Source organism: Rosa chinensis, chromosome 6, assembly GCF_002994745.2.
Source record: "Rosa chinensis cultivar Old Blush chromosome 6, RchiOBHm-V2, whole genome shotgun sequence".
In the NCBI taxonomy this organism is placed as follows: Eukaryota; Viridiplantae; Streptophyta; class Magnoliopsida; order Rosales; family Rosaceae; genus Rosa; species Rosa chinensis.
The window spans coordinates 42,770,057-42,788,789 of record NC_037093.1 but is presented as its reverse complement, the minus strand read 5'-3'; the positions used below and the strand labels follow the sequence as shown (position 1 = coordinate 42,788,789).

At 38.6% G+C, this 18,733-nt stretch overlaps 1 protein-coding gene across 1 annotated transcript; it reads left to right on the top strand.

Moving 5' to 3' along the window:
- The first annotated feature begins 13,840 nt into the window (after positions 1-13,840).
- On the top strand, positions 13,841-17,260 carry LOC112174681 (lysine histidine transporter-like 8). Its single transcript, XM_024312479.2, has 5 exons — positions 13,841-14,206; positions 14,853-14,986; positions 15,175-15,590; positions 16,095-16,220; positions 16,318-17,260. Exons 1-5 carry the CDS (start codon positions 13,887-13,889, stop codon positions 16,804-16,806), a joined length of 1,485 nt encoding a protein of 494 aa, XP_024168247.2. The 5' UTR covers positions 13,841-13,886; the 3' UTR covers positions 16,807-17,260.
- The last annotated feature ends 1,473 nt before the right edge of the window (positions 17,261-18,733 follow it).

Genomic DNA, 18,733 nt, shown 5'->3' with positions numbered 1-18,733 from the left:
TACCTTGGTTGATGGTTGGTGATTTCAATAAGGTTGCTTGTCGAGATGATAAATCTAGAGGTAGGCCGCGTGCAACGGCGCCTATGCGGATGTTCAGAAACATTATGGCAGAGCCGGGGCTGCTGGATATGGGGTATTATGGGAGTAGATTTACTTGGTCTAACAAGTATACAAAGGAGCGCTTAGACAGAGCTTTTCAGTGTGCTCGATGGAGAGATTGGTATTCTTGCTCTAGGGCTGTTACTTTGCCTCCAAACGAGTTCGATCATAGTCCTATTTTGGTGGAGGTTAGTGTTGAGCATATGCAGATTTGGCATACACCACGTCAGTTTAGGTTTGAAGGGATCTGGGCACAACACCAAGACTATAAGAACATTATTAGTCAAGGCTGGTCTCAGCCTTCAACAGGGAATCCATTAAACCAGGTTGCCTTGAAGATTGCAGAGACTAGGAAACATCTAATGACTTGGCATAAAGGGGTTTTTGAACATGCAAAATTTGAGATGAGGTTGATTCAAGAGAAAATGGATGGGATTATGCGGTAGCCTTTTTCGGAGATTCGTATGAGGAGCAGCGACAATTACACACTCGATATAGTGAATTACTGATGCAACAAGAGACTTATTGGCGACAACGATCTCTAGTTTTATGGTTGAAGGATGGAGATAGGAATTTTTCGTTTTTTCATAGAAGGGCATCAAATAGGAAGTGCAGAAACTGAATCAAAGGGCTGCAGAATAATGAAGGGCAATGGTGTGCTCAACCGGAAACAGTTAAGGACATCTTGCTTGGGCATTATGAGGAGATATATAAGTTTGTCGGGGTGGTTGAGGAGGCTATTCAGGAGCTGTTGGCCGAGTTGAATTGTAGGGTGACACCGACTATGAATGAGCAATTGTTTTCTTCTTATTCGAATGAGGAGATAAAGAAAGCATTATTCCAGATGCACCCTTCAAAGAGTCCAGAACCGGATGGTATTTTTTTTTTCTTCCAAAAATACTGGGATACAGTACGTACTGATGTGTTTTTGGAAACAGGTGCTATGTGGCAGGAGTGAAATTTTACTCATATTGCTTTGATTCCAAAAGTGAAAGATCCTCAGGACGCTACATAGTTGAGACCAATAGCACTTTGTAATGTGATATATCGGGTTAGCTCAAAAGTTATGGCTAACAGATTAAAAAAGATTTTACCGGCGATTATTTCACCACTACAAAGTGCTTTTGTAGCTGGACGGTTGAACTCAGATAATACTTTGGTGGCCACCGAAGCAGTGCATTTCATGCATAGATTGCGTAGACAAGCTGAAGGCTTTTTCTCCTTAAAGTTGGATATTAGTAAGGCATATGACATGTTTAAATGGAGTTTTTTGAAAGCTATTTTGGAAAAGATGCATTTTGATTCGAGATGGATTCAAATGGTTATGAGTTGTTTGACTACTGTTCGATATTCTGTTCTCATTAATGGCGAACCTTCTGGTTATATTACACCTACGAGAGGAATTAGACAAGGGGACCCATTATCCCCTTATTTATTTATTTTGTGTGCAGAGGGGTTATCTTCAATGATCACAAATGCAGTAGCTGCAAACAGTTTGCAAGGCCTGTGTATGTGTCCAGGTGCCCCTACTCTACATCACCTATTTTTTGCGGATGACAGTTTTATTTTTGGGTCAGCTGTGGAGGCAGAATGTAGGCAGTACAGAGCTTTGCTTGATGTGTATGAGCGAGCATCAGGGCAGAGAATAAATTTGCAGAAGAGTACTGTGGTTTTTAGCAAAAATGTGGCTCCAAGTTTGCAAGGTCAGTTAGCTGCTATTTTGGAAGTGAAGTGTGTCTAAGAGCATGATCGATATTTGGGTTTACCATTGCATGTGGGGAAGTCCAAAACGGAGATCTTTGAATTTATCACAGAAAGTAATTCAAAGAAGCTGACTAGTTGGAAAACAAAAATATTGAGTTCAGCAGGAAAGGAGATTATGATAAAGGTCGTAGCACAAACCATGCTCTTGTACACCATGAATTGCTATCTATTACCTAAAGGATTATGTGATGATTTGCATCAATTATGTGCCCAATTTTTTTGGGGTGATACAGATGATAAGAGGAAGATTCATTGGAGGTCTTGGGATAGGATGTGTCTTACTAAAGCAGAGGGTGGAATGGGTTTTAAAAACTTATATGCTTACAATTTGGCTATGCTAGCCAAGCAGGGGTGGAGATTAATTTCGAATCCTTATTCTTTAATTGCTAGATTGTTTAAAGCTAGATATTACCCGAATTGTTCTTTTTGGGAGGCAGATATGGGGGAGTCTCCATCCTTCTTTTGGCGATCAATTTTGACAAGTAGACCGATATTGCAAGCTGGAGTTCAATGGCAGGTTGGTACAGGGTAGTAGATTGATATATGGAAGGAGAATTGGATACCGGATGTGCCTGCTGGTACCCTAGTTAGACCGGTTCATTGTGAACTTGATAATGTGGCAGAATTGATAGATGGTGGCTCCAGGACGTGGTCTGCACAAGTACTTCATTCTATATTTGCTCCTAATATAGTGGCAAAAATTATGTGCATTCCTTTGAGTCGAAATGTGAGGAGTGATGGAATAACCTGAAAACTAGAGAGAAAATGATTTTATTCTGTGAAGAGTGCTTATCGGGTGGCTCGAGATAGTGTTCAATAATTTGAGGGCTTCAACATTTGTGGGTGATCCTTTTGAAATGCTTTGGAAGGCTTTATGGCATGCTAGGGTCCCAGGGAAATTTTAAATTTGTCTATGGAGGGTGTGTCGTAATTTGTTGCCTACACGGGATCGATTAACTACTAAAGGGTATACAGGAGAGTTGAGTTGTTTGTTGTGTACTCACCCGTATGAGGATGGTAGGCATGTCTTTTGCACTTGTCTGGTGACCAAAGAGATATTGAGTGCTGCTCCTTTTAATTTGCCTCCATATATGTCACATTCCTTTAGTTTTAAGGAGTAGATGTTAGAACAGGCAACCACCATGTCTTCTGATATTTTTGCAAAGCTTCTTATGACGGTTTGGGCATTGTGGAAGAATCAAAATGAGAAATTATGGTCAGATAAGTCTCAAAGTGCAGTAGCTATTTCTTTGAGTACTATGACTTGGTATGAAAGTTTCTTACTTAATAGGTATCCCAATGGAAAGAAGAAGAATGGCCGTGCCCACCAATTCTAGAAGGCACCACAGGCAGGTATCCTTAAGTTGAATACTGATGGTGCTTTTTTGCCATCAGTGGGCTATGGTGCAGTAGGAGGCGTCATCCTGAATGATCAGGGTGGATTTGTTGCTGCTATTGCACATCAGGTTAGTCTTGTTATAGCAGCACTACACATTGAATTGGTGGCTATTTACAAGCATGGATGGATTTGTGTCAAGCTATAATGGTTGATAAAGTGATTGCTTAGTTGCCATCCAAGCAATAACTTTTGATATGCCTGATATGTTTTCAGGATATATCTTTTGTTCATGCTTCTCGTTCTGCAAATTGTGTTGCTCATAGGCTAACTAGTCATGCCTTTGAAAATGAAGGTTATTTCGAATCATGAGTAATGATCTCAACAATATATATCTATATACATATTTGCTCACCTATGAGACTGTGAGGGACAAATACATCTCAACCACATGTATTAAATATAAAAGCAGAAATCATAACAACTTAAAACTGTACATTTATTTTCAGCCGTATATATATATATATATGTATAAATATAAATATAAATATAAATATAAATATAAATATAAATATAAATATAAATATAAATATAAATATAAATATAAATATAAATATATAGGGTCCTTCTAGTGAGGAATCTCTTTTTTTGGTCTTTTCTAGAAATTAGACCAACTTTTCGATCACATTTTGGCATCTCAACTGTTCACTTTTTAGGTCTTAATGTGTAGATCATTTATGCAAATTTTCAGCTAAATAAGTAATCGTTAAGGCATTCAAAACAGTGATATAAAATTATAAGTATGAACAGTTCAAGTTTGACAGATTTGGTTCATCCATTGATTTAATCTAGTTTGATACCTTAATGATCACCAATTTGACTAAAAAATTTCAGAAGTGATTCACACATTAGAACCTAAAAACTGAACGGTTGAGATGCCAGAATATGATCGAAAGGTTGGTCTAATGCCCTATCTTTAGAGAAGACAAAAAAAAGGGATCCCTTAGTGGGAATGACCTTATATATATATATATATATATATATATATATATATATATATCAACCATTCATTTTTTAGGTTCTAATGTGTAAATCACTTCTGAAAATTTTCAGCCAAATTGATTATCGTTAAAGCATTCAAAACGGTGATTTAAAATTATAAGTATAAACAGTTCAGGTTTGACAGATTTGGTTCGTCCATTAATTTAATCTAGTTTGATACCTTAAAAATCATCTATTTGGCTGAAAAATTGCAAAAATAGTCTACATATTAGAATCTAAAAACTGAACCATTGACATGCCGAAATGTGATTGAAAAATTGGTTTAATGTCCTATTCCTAGAAAAGACCAATAAAAGAGGGATTCCTTAGTAGAAGGGCCCTCTATGCGTGTGTGTATGTGTGTAAAATACATCAAATTACTAAGTATGATTGTGACCATGACGAGACATGAAAATACTTAATGTATATAAAATTATAAATATCAATAAAGCTTTTCAAAAAAAAAAAAAAAAAAAAAAAATATATATATATATATATATATCAATAACGATGTTGCACATAGGCTTGCACACTTTGCTAGTGTTTTTGCTATTGATGATGTTTGGTTAGATGAGGCTCCAACTATTATTTAGGATGTTCTCTATGAGTATTATTGTTACTGTTTTCTTGTAGCTCGGGGTTCAGGTTTTATGTCCCCCCCCCCCCCCCCCCCCCCCCCCGCGGCTATGCAAAACTACTATTAATAAAATAAATGGAACTGGGTGTGGGGCTAAGCCTCCCAGCTAAGCTAGATTCCAAACCCATTAAATATATATATACACACACACACAGTCCAGCTACGGTGCGGACGTCAGTACCGATTTCCGGTTTTCCCCTACTTTCCGATCACATTTTCACATCTTAATCATTCTGTTTTTAGGTCCTAATGTATAGATTACCTCTGCAAAATTTCAGCCAATTTGGTGATCGTTAAGGCATCCAAAACTGCAAATTACAACAATGTACACGAATGGTTTCGATTTGACAGATTCAGTTCGTTCGTGTAAATTGCAGTTTTGGATGCCTTAACGATCACCAAATTGGCTAAAATTTTGTAGAGATGATCTATATATTAGGACCTAAAAACTGAATGGTTAAGATCTACATATGTGATAAAAAAATGGGTGAAAAACGGAAATCCGTATTGAAATTTCGATACGGACGTCCACACAATCAAGGTTTTAAATATCGATAACTTCATATCTATCAGTACTTTGAAAAAGGGAGATATCGGATGGGGATATATCGGGGATACAGGGTACGAAAATATCGTTTTTGGAAAAAGTCATTTTATTAGAAATTTAGAACTACATATAAATACATATGAATGTCAACTTCATCTACATCCAAAAAGAGACTCTAGGCGGTTAAAAAGCCGCTCGCTGGTCTACGAAAATGCAATAATCAGACCAAGATATATGACCCATATAGTGCGAATTGTAGTGATGAACATGATAGTTATAGATCTCTTTAGAGCTGCCGACTGTTTCCCCTATAAGAGGATAATAAGGATGAACCCAACTGGATGACTGATCATATACTTCTCCATATTGATTATATCTATAAGCATCATATCCAAATTGATTGTTGCCTTCATGAGATTCATTTGAGATCTCACTGCGCTCTGTGCCTAAACTAATAGAGTCAAAACTTAAGGCAATTGAAGAAACATCAAATGGGGTACTTTGATCATCAGTTGCGCACCTCTAGTCCTCCTCCCATATCAGGTCTTCTCTTGAGCACCATGACTAGCTGTTCTCACTCCGTGGTCTTCATCTTGGGTGGCATGATCAAAATTACCTTCACAGATAAATTGGAATCCTCCATCCACAGAAGATTGTCCATATTCATACCTTTCACCTCCACCACCTGTTCCGCTTCCACCCTCTCCACCATCATCAGAACTATCTGGAGTTGATGTACCACCCCACTCTTCATCATTATTTGAATTATCTTCTAAGTTTTTAACAACTTCTTCATATAAGATTCTCTCTACGTTGATTCCAGCATTAGTTGATGTTTCTACAACTTGTGGAAGATGTCTTTTAGCTTCATCATCGAGGTGTGTAGGCATAATCCAATCATGAAGTGGATCAATGCCATTATCAAGCGGCTCACTTGCAACATGAAGTAGATCTATATACCTATTCACGTATTCCATTTGATAGTTACTTTAACATTTGAACTTTTCGCTTGTTTATACTATTCAACTACAGACTATACACTCATAGACTACACAGTAGCTTCATTATTCCTCACTTTTTCAAGATGCATAGCTAAAATTTAATACTCCGTACTCTGCACTCTCTTCTCATCATGTCATCCATATATGGTTCCTTGACTTCCTTTTGCATTGTCATTTGGCCTCATTTGAATAATTGAACCTTTATGGCTTTATCTTTTTTGTATTATTCAATTACAAAGTTACAAACTACATACAGAGTTATAGACATAGTCATAGACTACATAGTACCAAATCTCTCATCACACAGATTTGCATTTAGACTTTTAGAGAATTACTTCTCACCAAAAATCGCCTTGTGGGTATTTCTCCGGGGTAAAGATTCGCCTTGAGGGGATTTTATTTCCTCACCTAGATTCGCCTTGAGAGAATTTTCTACTCACCTAGATTCACCATGAAGGGATTTCTCCTCACTCAGATAGGCAGATTTGCCTTTAGGAGATCACTCTTCACACAGATTTTCATTTAGAGAATTACCGAGTTTTTTTTTTTTACCTCAAATTTTACAGATATTTCTTCACTTTATCGAGGATATATCGCAAATATCTAATATATCGGGGATATTTGACGATGTCGAAGAAATTTCTCAGAAACGGAAAAAGATAAGATATTTACCCCCCTAGATATATCGGTCCGTCGAAAAAAGGAGATATCGGGGATATATCGGAAATATCGCAGAGATTTAAAACCTTGCGCACAATGAGCACACCTGAGCAACTTTTTGGGGACACCATCCTCACCCATATATGGTGTTTTTTTTTTTTTAATAATTTTTTTATTGAAGGTAAACATTTGTTCACAAATTCGGCCCAGTTGATAAAGTAGACGTTAAGACGTATGGTTTGTGTATTTTTGTGACCAATAATTGTGAATATGGCGCATGATAGATATGCAATATCAATTGCGTAATGGGTGGTCATGAAAAGATTGCTATCATCAGCTATGTACGTACGCAGCAATGGCTTTGCTTGCACCATGCACTACTTATACGCAATATAGAGTTTGGAATTGAAATGATACTCTCTAGAAATTCATGAGCCGATCTCAACAAAATATACTAGTGAGGGATTCTTTTTTTTTAGCCATTTCAAGAGATCACTCATTAAACCCACTTTTTGATCACATATTCACATCTTAACCGTTCGGTTTTTAGATATATATGAGTAGATCATCTCCGCAAATTTTCAGCCAAATTGATAATAATTAAGGTATTCATAACTGTGATTTATAATTTTGAACACGAACGGTTCAGGTTAGACAGATTCGGTTCGTCCATTGATTTAATTTAGTTCGATACCTTAACGATCATAAATTTAGTTGAAAATTTGCAGAAATGATCTATGTATTAGGACCTAAAAAATAAAAGTCGAGATGCCGAAATACAATCGAAAAGTGGGTCCCACAAGGGATGCCTAAACATGATATATGGCCCTTCCACTGATGGATTTTTTTTTTAGTCATTTTAAGAGATTCTTTTTGGGACCAACTTTTCAATCATCTATTGGCATCTCGACCATTCACTTCATAGGACTGCAAATTTTCAGCCAAATTGGTGACTATTAAGGTATCGAATAAGATTAAATCAATAGACGAACCATATATGTCAAACCTGAACCGCTTATGTTTATAATTGTAAATCACAGTTTTGAATGTCTTAACAATTATCAATTTAGCTGGAAATTTTTAGAATTGATCTACTCATATAGACCTAACAACTGAACCGTGGAAATGTTGATAGATAATCGAAAATTTGGTCAAATAATCAATCCTTTTTTTTTTTGAAAATGATTAATTTCATTAGTAATCAAGCCATAAAAACAGGCCAGAGTCTAACAGAACTTACATAAGAAAATCCGGGACAAACCGGGTAACCTATCTAAGCCACAACTAAACTCATTAAAGTCTAAAGAGACGCTCGCTGAACAGCAAGCCTAATCTATGCAAGAATAATCTCGCTTCCTAAGGAAAAAAATACTCATCTAGTCTAATCTGCCAATCACGCAATTGTGGTATAAATATCAACTAGAAGTGTCTTAAAAAAGCTTATAGAAATTACCCCTACTTCAAAACGCTTGAGTCCAGAATGTCTAAAAGCTTGGAGGACTTAAGAAAGCACGAGTCCCTTCCCCGTAGGGTTGGAACCAGCACCATCAGTAGCCAACAACCCAGGCATCAGGTTGCTCCTTGGGCTATTCTTGAGGGTCTGCAGCATATAGCCCCCATGTTCAGCTTTGAACCAAAAAGGCCTAGTTCATGCCTTTGGCCCAGTCTTCGGCCCCGAGACCAGCCCAGTCAAATCAGCCTGGACCTCTTGTCCACAACCGTTCGCCACACTGACCTCTAGTATCCCACCAGTCTCAACCACCGGCCTAGTCACCGCCGACGCATGAGAGACTCGCCTCGGTCCACCTGTTGCCTCCACAGAGCGTGGCACACTTGCATCCCCATAGCCTGAGCCGAGGATGTCCCAGCCAGACACCACCACAGACATCAAGCAACACTGCCACCGCCCCCAAAGTTGCAGGCGTCGACACCAACATCTCCGGTCCAACTCGATCCGCAAAGCCACAGACCCAACATCACTCTCAGTTGAGAATCTCTTCAACCGGAACCCTCGAAATTCTTGATCGAGACCCCAGCGTCGTTGCAGGAGAAACCACGATCTCCCCAAGTCCACGCCACCGTAGTCTCGCCACTGTCTGGTCTGGAGAGCACAAGCCTCCCCACCGCCATCACGAAATCTAGGTTTCGCCTTCCCGGGTCGCTCCGCAAGTTTCGGAGGTCCTCTCATTTTTGGTTCCCTCAAATAATCAATCCCTTAAAATGATATTAAAAAAATAAAAAAATCCCCCTCCAAAATAATGACTCGTTATAATACACATATATAACCATTTCTATCGATCATGACATATTGCCAAAAAATGCTAATAAAGTTTAACTACACTGGAATATGACATGTAGGTGATTTGTGATTGACCACCTCAACCTCCATGCCCCTAGTAACAAACACCAGCTCATTCATTTTTTCTTTTTCATTAATCTACGTACCAATAATCTATATTGTAATGGAAAAGATTATTGCCAAGGATCCTCAAAGAACATATATATTTAAAATGTATAAAAAGAATTTACATGCATGAGTTATTTAGATCGTCCTTATATAATATACCTCAAAAGAGGTGCATGCATGTCTAGGTCATTGCCAGCGGCTTCAAGTCTGGTTGTAGTGGAGGATTGGAAGTTGGCGGGGATGGTGGTGGAATTCCGGAGGTTGGTGGATGGTGGGGTGCCTATTGATGTTCACAATTCGCATGGGGTGACTAATGATGCAGGTACTAGTCCGGCGGTGGAGATTAAGGTCCGGTGTTGACTTCTCGAGAAAGTACGATGGTTTGTGCTGGCTCTTTTTTATTTTTTGATAGGGTTTTGGATTTTGGTATAGTCTTCTTTTACCAAGTTCTTGCTCAATCTAATTAGGATTTAGGGGTCTTATAGAGTTGTTGTTGTGCCATTTTTATGACATGATTTCCAAAAACTATATGATGTAATTCGGTGTCTATCTTCTTGTTATCAATATGATTGTAAATTTTCCTTATAAATAATTTAGTCGTTTTTTGACATAGTATAAAAAATGTTGAAGTGATTCGGCTTGATGTTGGTTGTGAGGTTATATTGTGACACTCAAGATTGGTTAAATACAAGTAGCTCGTAGCTCGGAGAGAAGGGTGAACATACAGGACTCAGCTTCTCTGCTAGAATATGACTTGCTATAATGTGCTTGGATTTTACTCACAGCCGTCAGATATAAATTTAAGGGCAAGATAATGTCACATCAAGAAGCATCAAGAAGTCACTTCAAGTTCATCCGTTGTAATTTTTTTTTCTAGCAAATTATAGTTCTTGCAGAGAAGCCAAATCCGAACATATATTGTGGTTGAGTTTGGGCCTAGTTGGCTCATGATATATATCTGTATCCCTAAATTCTATATTTGAAAGGAAAAAAAATCACAAATGATCACTGAGTTATGATATGTTCGACACTGTGCCATTATCTCATTATCTTACTATTAACTCACTGTTGTTAAAAGCCATTAAAATTAAGGGTATATTTATTTAAACACTAAAGTATACATTTCTTTCTTCTTCTTTTTGAATAAAGGGTGGTGCGGCTGCCCTCAAGCCTTCATTAATGAAACTGTCAAATACAGGAGGGGGGGGGGGACAATGAACCAAAACCCCTTATTACAATACGCAACTAGAGAACATCCTGAAATACTATCATGAGTCTCTACTAAACAACTGTATTCCACAAAGCACCAACTAGCAAAGAGCCCTCTACTGGTGTCTCTATTTTCTTTGACATAAGTCACACAGTAGTGACACGACGGAAAGATAACTTGGTTTGCAACTCGATTACAGCTTAGCATAATTTCCATACGCACAGCTTTCCCATCATGTTGCCACTGGAAATTAAATCCAGTGGCACTCAGTTTCACCCTGCCACTAGGAGGCAACGACCATTTGACCAAGCAAGGAACTCACCGCTTACCTAGAGCAGATGCATTACTGCCACTAGAAGGCTGCGACCATTTGTAAAAGCAGGGAACTCGCCGCCTACCTAGGGAAGACCATGCACACACAAGGTGCAGTCCGGGACCAAGCCCACGTCGCCCTACCACAACTTGGTAAGGACTTATTACCGGCATAAAGCCACAAACTACTACAAGTAAACAACTTAAACTAACTACTACAAAAACAACTGAACAGAAAAGCCTGTCCAAGCAGCAAGGCCCAAACACCAAGGCTCGGCCCAATCTCCTCTGCCCACCAGAAACCAGTGCCACACTCCACCAAGTTTGCTGCCAACGCCCTCCGCCAACACGACACCGCCACCATGCACCGCCTGGTCGCCGCTGCGCATCCCTACGCCACCCAGTCCACCGCGCCGCAACCCTATGCCACTGCAACGGTGCGCCCTGTCGAAAACTGCCCCAAAGCCCGGCTGAAGACCGAGATCGGAGCCCCAAGCGAAGCAGAACCTCTCTGGGCTCATCTCTGCCGTGAGATCGAAGATCCAGCCACAGACCAGATCCCTACCGCAGTGACTATGGCAGAGCCCACCGCCGACCAGCACCCTAGCGCTGCTCCTTCCCTATTCTCGCCCCTGATACCAGAACATATCTAGATTGATCTTCCCTCTCCGAGTTCAAACTCCCTCTCTCGGATCCTGGATCGTATCGCTGCCATTGGACCCCGCTGCTTGCCAGAACCACCATCCTCTCCCGGACTGGAACGCAGCGGTCGGAGCGCCGGTGGCGTTCGGCCGAGAGAGGGCTCACTTTGCTTTTTCTTTTTTCTCCGCGCGTAGGGCGCGTTCTCTAAGCCTAATGAAAACCAGTATTATACATTTCTTTCTTGAAGACCCTTTTTTTTTCTAAATAAAAAAATGATTTTTTTTGTTTTTAATTAAAATTCATTTTTTTTAAATTTAATATAAATTATGAGAAAACTATGAAAAATTATAAAAGAAAAATCGAATAACTTTTGTTCAAAAAAATAATTTTTTTATTTAATATATTTATTTAAATATATATATATATATATGTAATTTGACGAAAATAATCCTTTCGTATTAAATTTTTAACAACACAATAGACGGGAGTGAGTTATGTGAAAAACGGATATTAAAGTGAGTGAGTTAAATGATATTTTTGAAAAGTCAGTGAGTTAAGTGATATTTTAAAAAAGTCAGTTAATTAAGTGTCGAAGGGTCAAAACTCAGTGATCATTTGTGATTTTTTTTCTCTATTTGAAATATGAATCGTTTCTTTGATTAGTTTTGAGTTTATGTAATCTTTTTTTTGAATATAAGCAATTGGATTCTTTTTCTTTTCTCATGATCTTTTGCATTAAATTTTGTTTCATTATGGTCATTATCTGGTCCCTCTATCCCTTTTTTTCCCTGTGCTACCATCGCTAGATCCGTGTAAAGCCAGATTTCACAATCTCACATTAATCCACCAATTGACATCATTGACTTTGATAAAAAAAAAAATTGACATCATTGGCTTAAAACATAGAAAATGCCCGTAGTGCATGTCCAAGTGTCAGCACTATTATAGTTATATCCTACTAGGTTGAATATTCGGAAATCAATTAATTCTTTTTCGGCTTTTTTTCTTCTTTTTTTAGGGCCCTCAGAATTATTTGTTTTGTTCCAAATAAATCCACAATAAAAACCTGAAAAAGCGCATTACTTTGGTGGGCAAATTAATGGCATGACGTCGCGTAATTAAACCACTGCTGATGTCACAACATGGTGGACGATCCAAGTCGGTCTAGGCTGTCCATCGCTGGGGTCCCAAATTTTGTGGTTTCCCTTTTTATTACTATTGTCATTAATTAATAATTGTGATTTAGAATTCATGTCATTTTTTCAACATTTGTAGGCATAAAGTCCTCCTACCCACATTTATAAGGCCAAATAATGCTTAAAACTCGTCAATACCGAAATATTGAAAAATATATATATATATATATATTTTTTTTGAAGAGGGTTGATTTTATTAATCATCAAGCCATTATTTTTTTTTTTTAAAGGAGTTTGGAATCCAGCCTAGTTGGGAGGCTCAGCCCCACATCCGGTTCCATTTATTATATTAATATTAGAGTTTTGCATCGCGGGGGGGGGGGACGTAAAACCTGAACCCCGAGCTACATAGAAACAGTTACATTGATCCTCGTAGAGAATATCCTGAATGATTACAAGCATCTCATCTAACCACAAATCATCAATATCACACCCACTAACAAGGTGAGTAAGCCTATCCACTACACCATTTGCTTCACGGTAAATATGTCGAACTCCAACTGATTGAAAAGCACACATACTCTTTACAATCATCTAAAACTTGACTTACCTCAGAGAAAAAGTATTGTTTGACATCAAAACTCCTTAATAGGAAATAAAAAGTTCATGTTGATTAAATGGGAAATTCATAAAATATGACCTAATTAGAAATTTTGTATTTTTTTTTCTTTTAATTTTTCCACTAGATTGAAATGACCAAAAAGATGTGGAGTATGTTTTATATGTACATAGAACATAGTAAAGTTCTTAAATACTAACCTTAAACCCTAAAACACAAGAATTCCATAGTTCATATGAAGAGGAAAAGAGAAAGAAGAAAAGGAGATAGTTTTCTTTCCCTCCTTTTTAACTTCCATTTTAACCTCTTCTGTTGCTTTTTCATCAAGTATTACAAAACTGATTTGCACAAAATTATAAGTTACCCATTTAGCTACTTTCGCTTTGTCTAGAAGCACCCCATGTGTAAGCTAGCTCCCTATAAATGTGGCTTTTCTTGTTTCTCAGCATTTAAGGTTTTTAAGGAGACTGCAGATATGGAAGAGGTGGTGGTTATGGAAACAGATTGCAGGGCAGAGTTAACAAGGGGACATTCCTTTCACAGTTTCAGTATCAGAAGCTCATCAGAGTCTGCTCAAGTCAATCCCATCACAACCAGTCCTCCTTGTGGAGGAGAAGAAGATGGTACAAACTGGAGAGGCCCAGGTGGTGGTGGTGAGCTCAATCCACTAGATGCTTGGCTACCCATCACAGAGTCCAGGAATGGGAATACCTTTTCTGTTACCTTCCATTTACTGTGTTCTGGAATTGGATTCCAAGCCCTTTTACTTCCATTTGCATTTGTCACTCTTGGATGGTAAGTAACATTGGCTCTTTCTAAAAGTTTTCTACTCGATCAGTTTCTTATTAAAACTTGCTAAGGCAGATTTTATGATTTTTTTTTCATGGCTTTTAGAACAAAAGAAAAGAAAAAAAAAACAATGTAGGAAATCTTTTTTATTTTGCTGGAGTTTAGGGTTCTAAGATTTTCTAATTGGACAGTGTGACAGTGTCCTGGAAGGAGGACCTAGGACTTACAGGTCAACTTTGTTTTATTTTCTTTGTTCAATTCCACATTTTTAATGAGGGATTTGGAATCTACAAAGTACATATATATTAAAAGTAGTTGCTTTGAATTTCTGTACCCAGTACTGTATGAGTTCACAGATCCTTGTGAATTGATTTTCTCAAGAAATGAGACTAATGACTACTCCTTGGTCTGACTCATAATTTGAACTTGAACTGAGGCAGCTACCCATAATTATAAATTCCATACCAACCCGGTCTGCCCCTAAAATATTTGACCAACTTCATGTTGATGATTCCAAAATAGTTAACATAATCACTTGGAGTTTTGCATAAACAAGTATTTTATCAGATTCCAATTAAAAGCTTAATTTGTTTGTATACTAATTACAAATATACAAAAGGTTTAATCCCCATAACAATTTCAATGGTTGCAGGGCATGGGGAATCATATGCTTGTCACTAGCATTTACATGGCAACTCTACACTATATGGCTCCTCGTTCAGCTACACGAATCTGAATCTGGAATTCGTTACAGCAGATATATCCACCTCGCTGTAACAGCCTTTGGTTAGTACAACAAACTCTTCTTCTAAAAAAAACACTAAATTATTGCCAACAATGGTTCACAGATTACATTGACATTGCTATTCACACTCCCAAATTATCATATTGCACTTAATTTGAAGAAACGAGTGTGAACTAAATTTTCATAAAGTACCGACTAATATATGATTTTTCATTTTCTCCTATTTCAGGTCCAAAGTTAGGGAAGTTGCTAGGCATGTTCCCAGTGATGTATCTATCTGGGGGTACATGTGTGCAATTGATTATCATAGGAGGTTCCACCATAAAGCTTTTCTTCAATACTGTTTGTGACGCCAAGTCAGTGACTGCTACAGAGTGCTTCTTAATGTTCACATGCTTAGCCATGGCTGGGGCTCAGTTTCGCAATCTGAACTCCATGGCTAGAGTCTCTTTCATTGGCACCATCACGGCAATTGTCTACTGTACTCTGATTTGGGCTCTTTCAATTGCCAAGGGAAGGCATGATGATATATCATATGATCCACCACTGCTGGAGTCCAACGTGGATAGATTTGGTGGTATACTGAATGCACTTGGCATTATTTTTCTTGCATTCAGAGGTCATAATGTAATTCTTGAAATACAGGTGAGTGTGATGTCAGCTTGCTCATTTTTCATATTTCAACTTTTTGGGCGGATGTCTAAAATGCTTTTCTAGTGGTCATTAAGAAAGATCCATTGAAATAAGATGGTGTTTAATATGCTTAATATTGATGTACAAGAGGATCCATATGCAGCCAATAATGATTTGTTTCAGACACCTTTTGTTTTCCTCAACATTCCTGATTTTACCCATGAGTACACTCATCTCAGATAAATCCAATCTAAGATGGGGTTTCAATCCGTCTGAAGTCGAACATTGGTTCAAGTTCTTTTTTTCTTTTTTCTTTTTTTGGGGGTGGGCTGGGGTGGTTTCTCAAATAGGGAGTGCAATCTCCATTGCTACCCAAAAAAAAATAATGAGGGAAAACCATGCATCATGTTATTAGTCTATAGCACAATAGTCCTAGTTTGTTTTGTAAGTGGCAATACTATTTCAGAGTGTGTCAACTCGGAGAAGTTTAGAGGATTAAGTTTCCTTGTGATGCAGGGGACATTGCCATCAAAACATCCAACTCGCAAGCCCATGTGGAGAGGAGTGATTATATCATATGCAGTTATAGCTATGTGTTTGCTTCCTCTTGCCGTATGCGGATTTTGGGCTTATGGAAACAAGGTGAGAGCAATTATTTTGATCTGACTACATAATGAAATACACGTCAAACTGGGTTTATAACCAATCACAGTTAATATTCTTGCTTTAATTTATGCAGGTACCATCGTCAATTGGAGAAATATTGATAGCAGCTGCACAATTTGGCGGACATAAAACCTCGAAATTTGTATTGGGACTAATTTGCATACTAGTAGTGGTTAGCTGCTTAAGTGCGTTTCAAATCTATGGCATGGTAGTGTTTGACAATTTGGAGTTGAGGTACTCAAGCAAGAAGACGAAGCCTTGTGCAAGGTGGCTACGCGTAGCTTTTCGGATTTTTTTTGGTGTATTTGTATTCTTCATAGCAATGGCTTTCCCGTTCTTGATAAGCTTGGCGGTTCTAATTGGAGGCTTGGCATTTCCTTTAACATATGCTCATCCATGTTTGATGTGGATTGCAATCAAGAAACCAAAGCGAAAAGGTGTCATATGGTGTATTAACATGGGACTTGGATGCTTAGGCCTGTCTTTGAGTGTTCTTTTAGTTGTTGCTGCATCATGGAATATAGCTCACAACGGCCTAAATGCCAACTTCTTCAGGCCTTAATCACTATTTAGGATCCGTGAGGACGGAGTGTTTTTATCTCATTAACACTTGGAGAAAATGTACTTGGGAAAAACTTCTTCGGGACATGAAACACTAGTAGATATTTCGGCCAAATCCTTGCTCTTTTAGCACTTTCAAAATGGCCATGAGCGCTTGCTCGGCTACTGTTACAGTAGGTAGGAAAGTGCTAGGAGAAATGAGAGGTGATCACATTCAGGAATTTGTTGCTTTTGAAATATTGGAACTGATGGGGTCAACCTGCCTAGCATAAAGAGACCGGCTTTCATTGCTGCACTGGTTTTATCAATACGACATGGTGAAATAAATGCTGTATTGGCAGTATTGCCATGTGTTTAATCCTATATCAACCGAACAGTCCCTTTTATCTCAATGCTTGAACTTTTATTTTTTATTTTTATTTTTTTGGCATTATTAAATCTTTTGTATTAGATAAATATTGTATTTAGCAACAAAGTTTCTCTCTATCTCATGTGTATAGCTTTCATCCAAAATCCAAATTAGAATCTCCAAAAATATTATGCATTTGGACATTTGGTGATTGAACATCAATTATGTGATGCCCACTGAATTACGTGCTCTTCTACTAGCAGTATTGCAGTATTGTTGTTTGACAAAACGAGTCTCCCTTCAAGTCTCCGAGTAAAGTTCACACACTTTTCAAATACAATTTTGATACTAGTTAGTACCCTAATTTTAGCTTTGCCAACAAATTAAAAGAAAAGAAAAACCCTGGGAGAGACTTTGCTCTCAACCTAGCTTTGACGGCACCCTGCCCTTCCTTCCTCCTACCTTTCTTCATCTCGCTCTCATCCTCGATCCTCAACCCAATGGCCTTTATTGACGTTGTCACTGCTAGCTTCCCTGTCTCCCTTGCGTTTGCCAAGGGAGGTAGTGCTTTTGATCTGGGGAGAATTGGTGGTGGCCCTATTTGCCGGTCGTCTTAATTTTTTTTGATTGGGAAGTCTTTGACCCGCCGGCCGGTTGACCTTGCAGCCTTCAAAGCCCACTTCCTTCGGACTTGGATGATGGACAAAGGTTTTAGGGTTCAGGTGCGGGCTAGAAATCTTTTCCTGTTCTCGTTTGAATATGCTTGTGAATGCATCAAGGTTTTACGGGGTGGGGTTTGGAGCTTTGACCGAGCTTCTGTCTGTCTTGAGGAGTATGACAGTGTCAAACCTCTCCATGAAGTCCCTCTCAAACATGTTTGTTTTTGGGTTAGGGTTCCTGGGATCCCTCCCTTATATGAAGAACCGAAAAACTTCACCTTTATTGCCAATCTGTTGGGTGGTTTTCTAGACTACGACAAGGAGTTCAAGAAGGGCTTGATCGCTATCGTATTTGCCCATGACGTTACTAAACAGTTATTGATTGAGTGCAAAGTCTTTCTAGATGTTGGTGTTGAACCAATCTTGTAGTTCCAGTTTGAGCACCTGAAGGGGAGGTCCCCTCAATGTGGTTTGATCACACATGATGGAACCAAGTGTGAGGAGCCTAGCATTGCAATCTCAACGTCCAGGGTTTTGAACCTTACTGGCCCCTCGACTTTAGAAGGCTCCTTCTCCTTCTTAGTGCAGAACCGTCGTGATGTCTTCATGGCTTTCTCCTCAATTCCAAAGAAGAATAGGCCAACCATTCGAAGGTTGGTGAGATCAAATGTTGATGAGCTAATCTTGCATTAGGTACTAATTCTACAGTAGATACAGAAAGGAGGGCTACAGTTGAATTTGCTGTAGAGCAGGTTGTGGACCCTGCTTCAGGGACTGGCATTGGCTCGCATGAACCTGCAGAAGCAATGCAACCTGTGCAGATGGAGGCTTTGCCCTCCAAGAAAAGAAAGTGAAGTAGTGGACGTAGCCCCTCCCCCAAGGAATTTAAAACTACCTTGGGCGGTAAGCTTCCTACTTTG

Coding starts and splice junctions, on each gene's coding strand:
- LOC112174681 (XM_024312479.2), top strand. CDS start 13,887: ATGGAAGAGGTGGTGGTTATGGAAACAGATTGCAGGGCAGAGTTAACA. Junction 15,591..16,094: donor ATGTAATTCTTGAAATACAG/GTGAGTGTGATG, acceptor CTTGTGATGCAG/GGGACATTGCCATCAAAACA. Junction 16,221..16,317: donor TTTGGGCTTATGGAAACAAG/GTGAGAGCAATT, acceptor TAATTTATGCAG/GTACCATCGTCAATTGGAGA.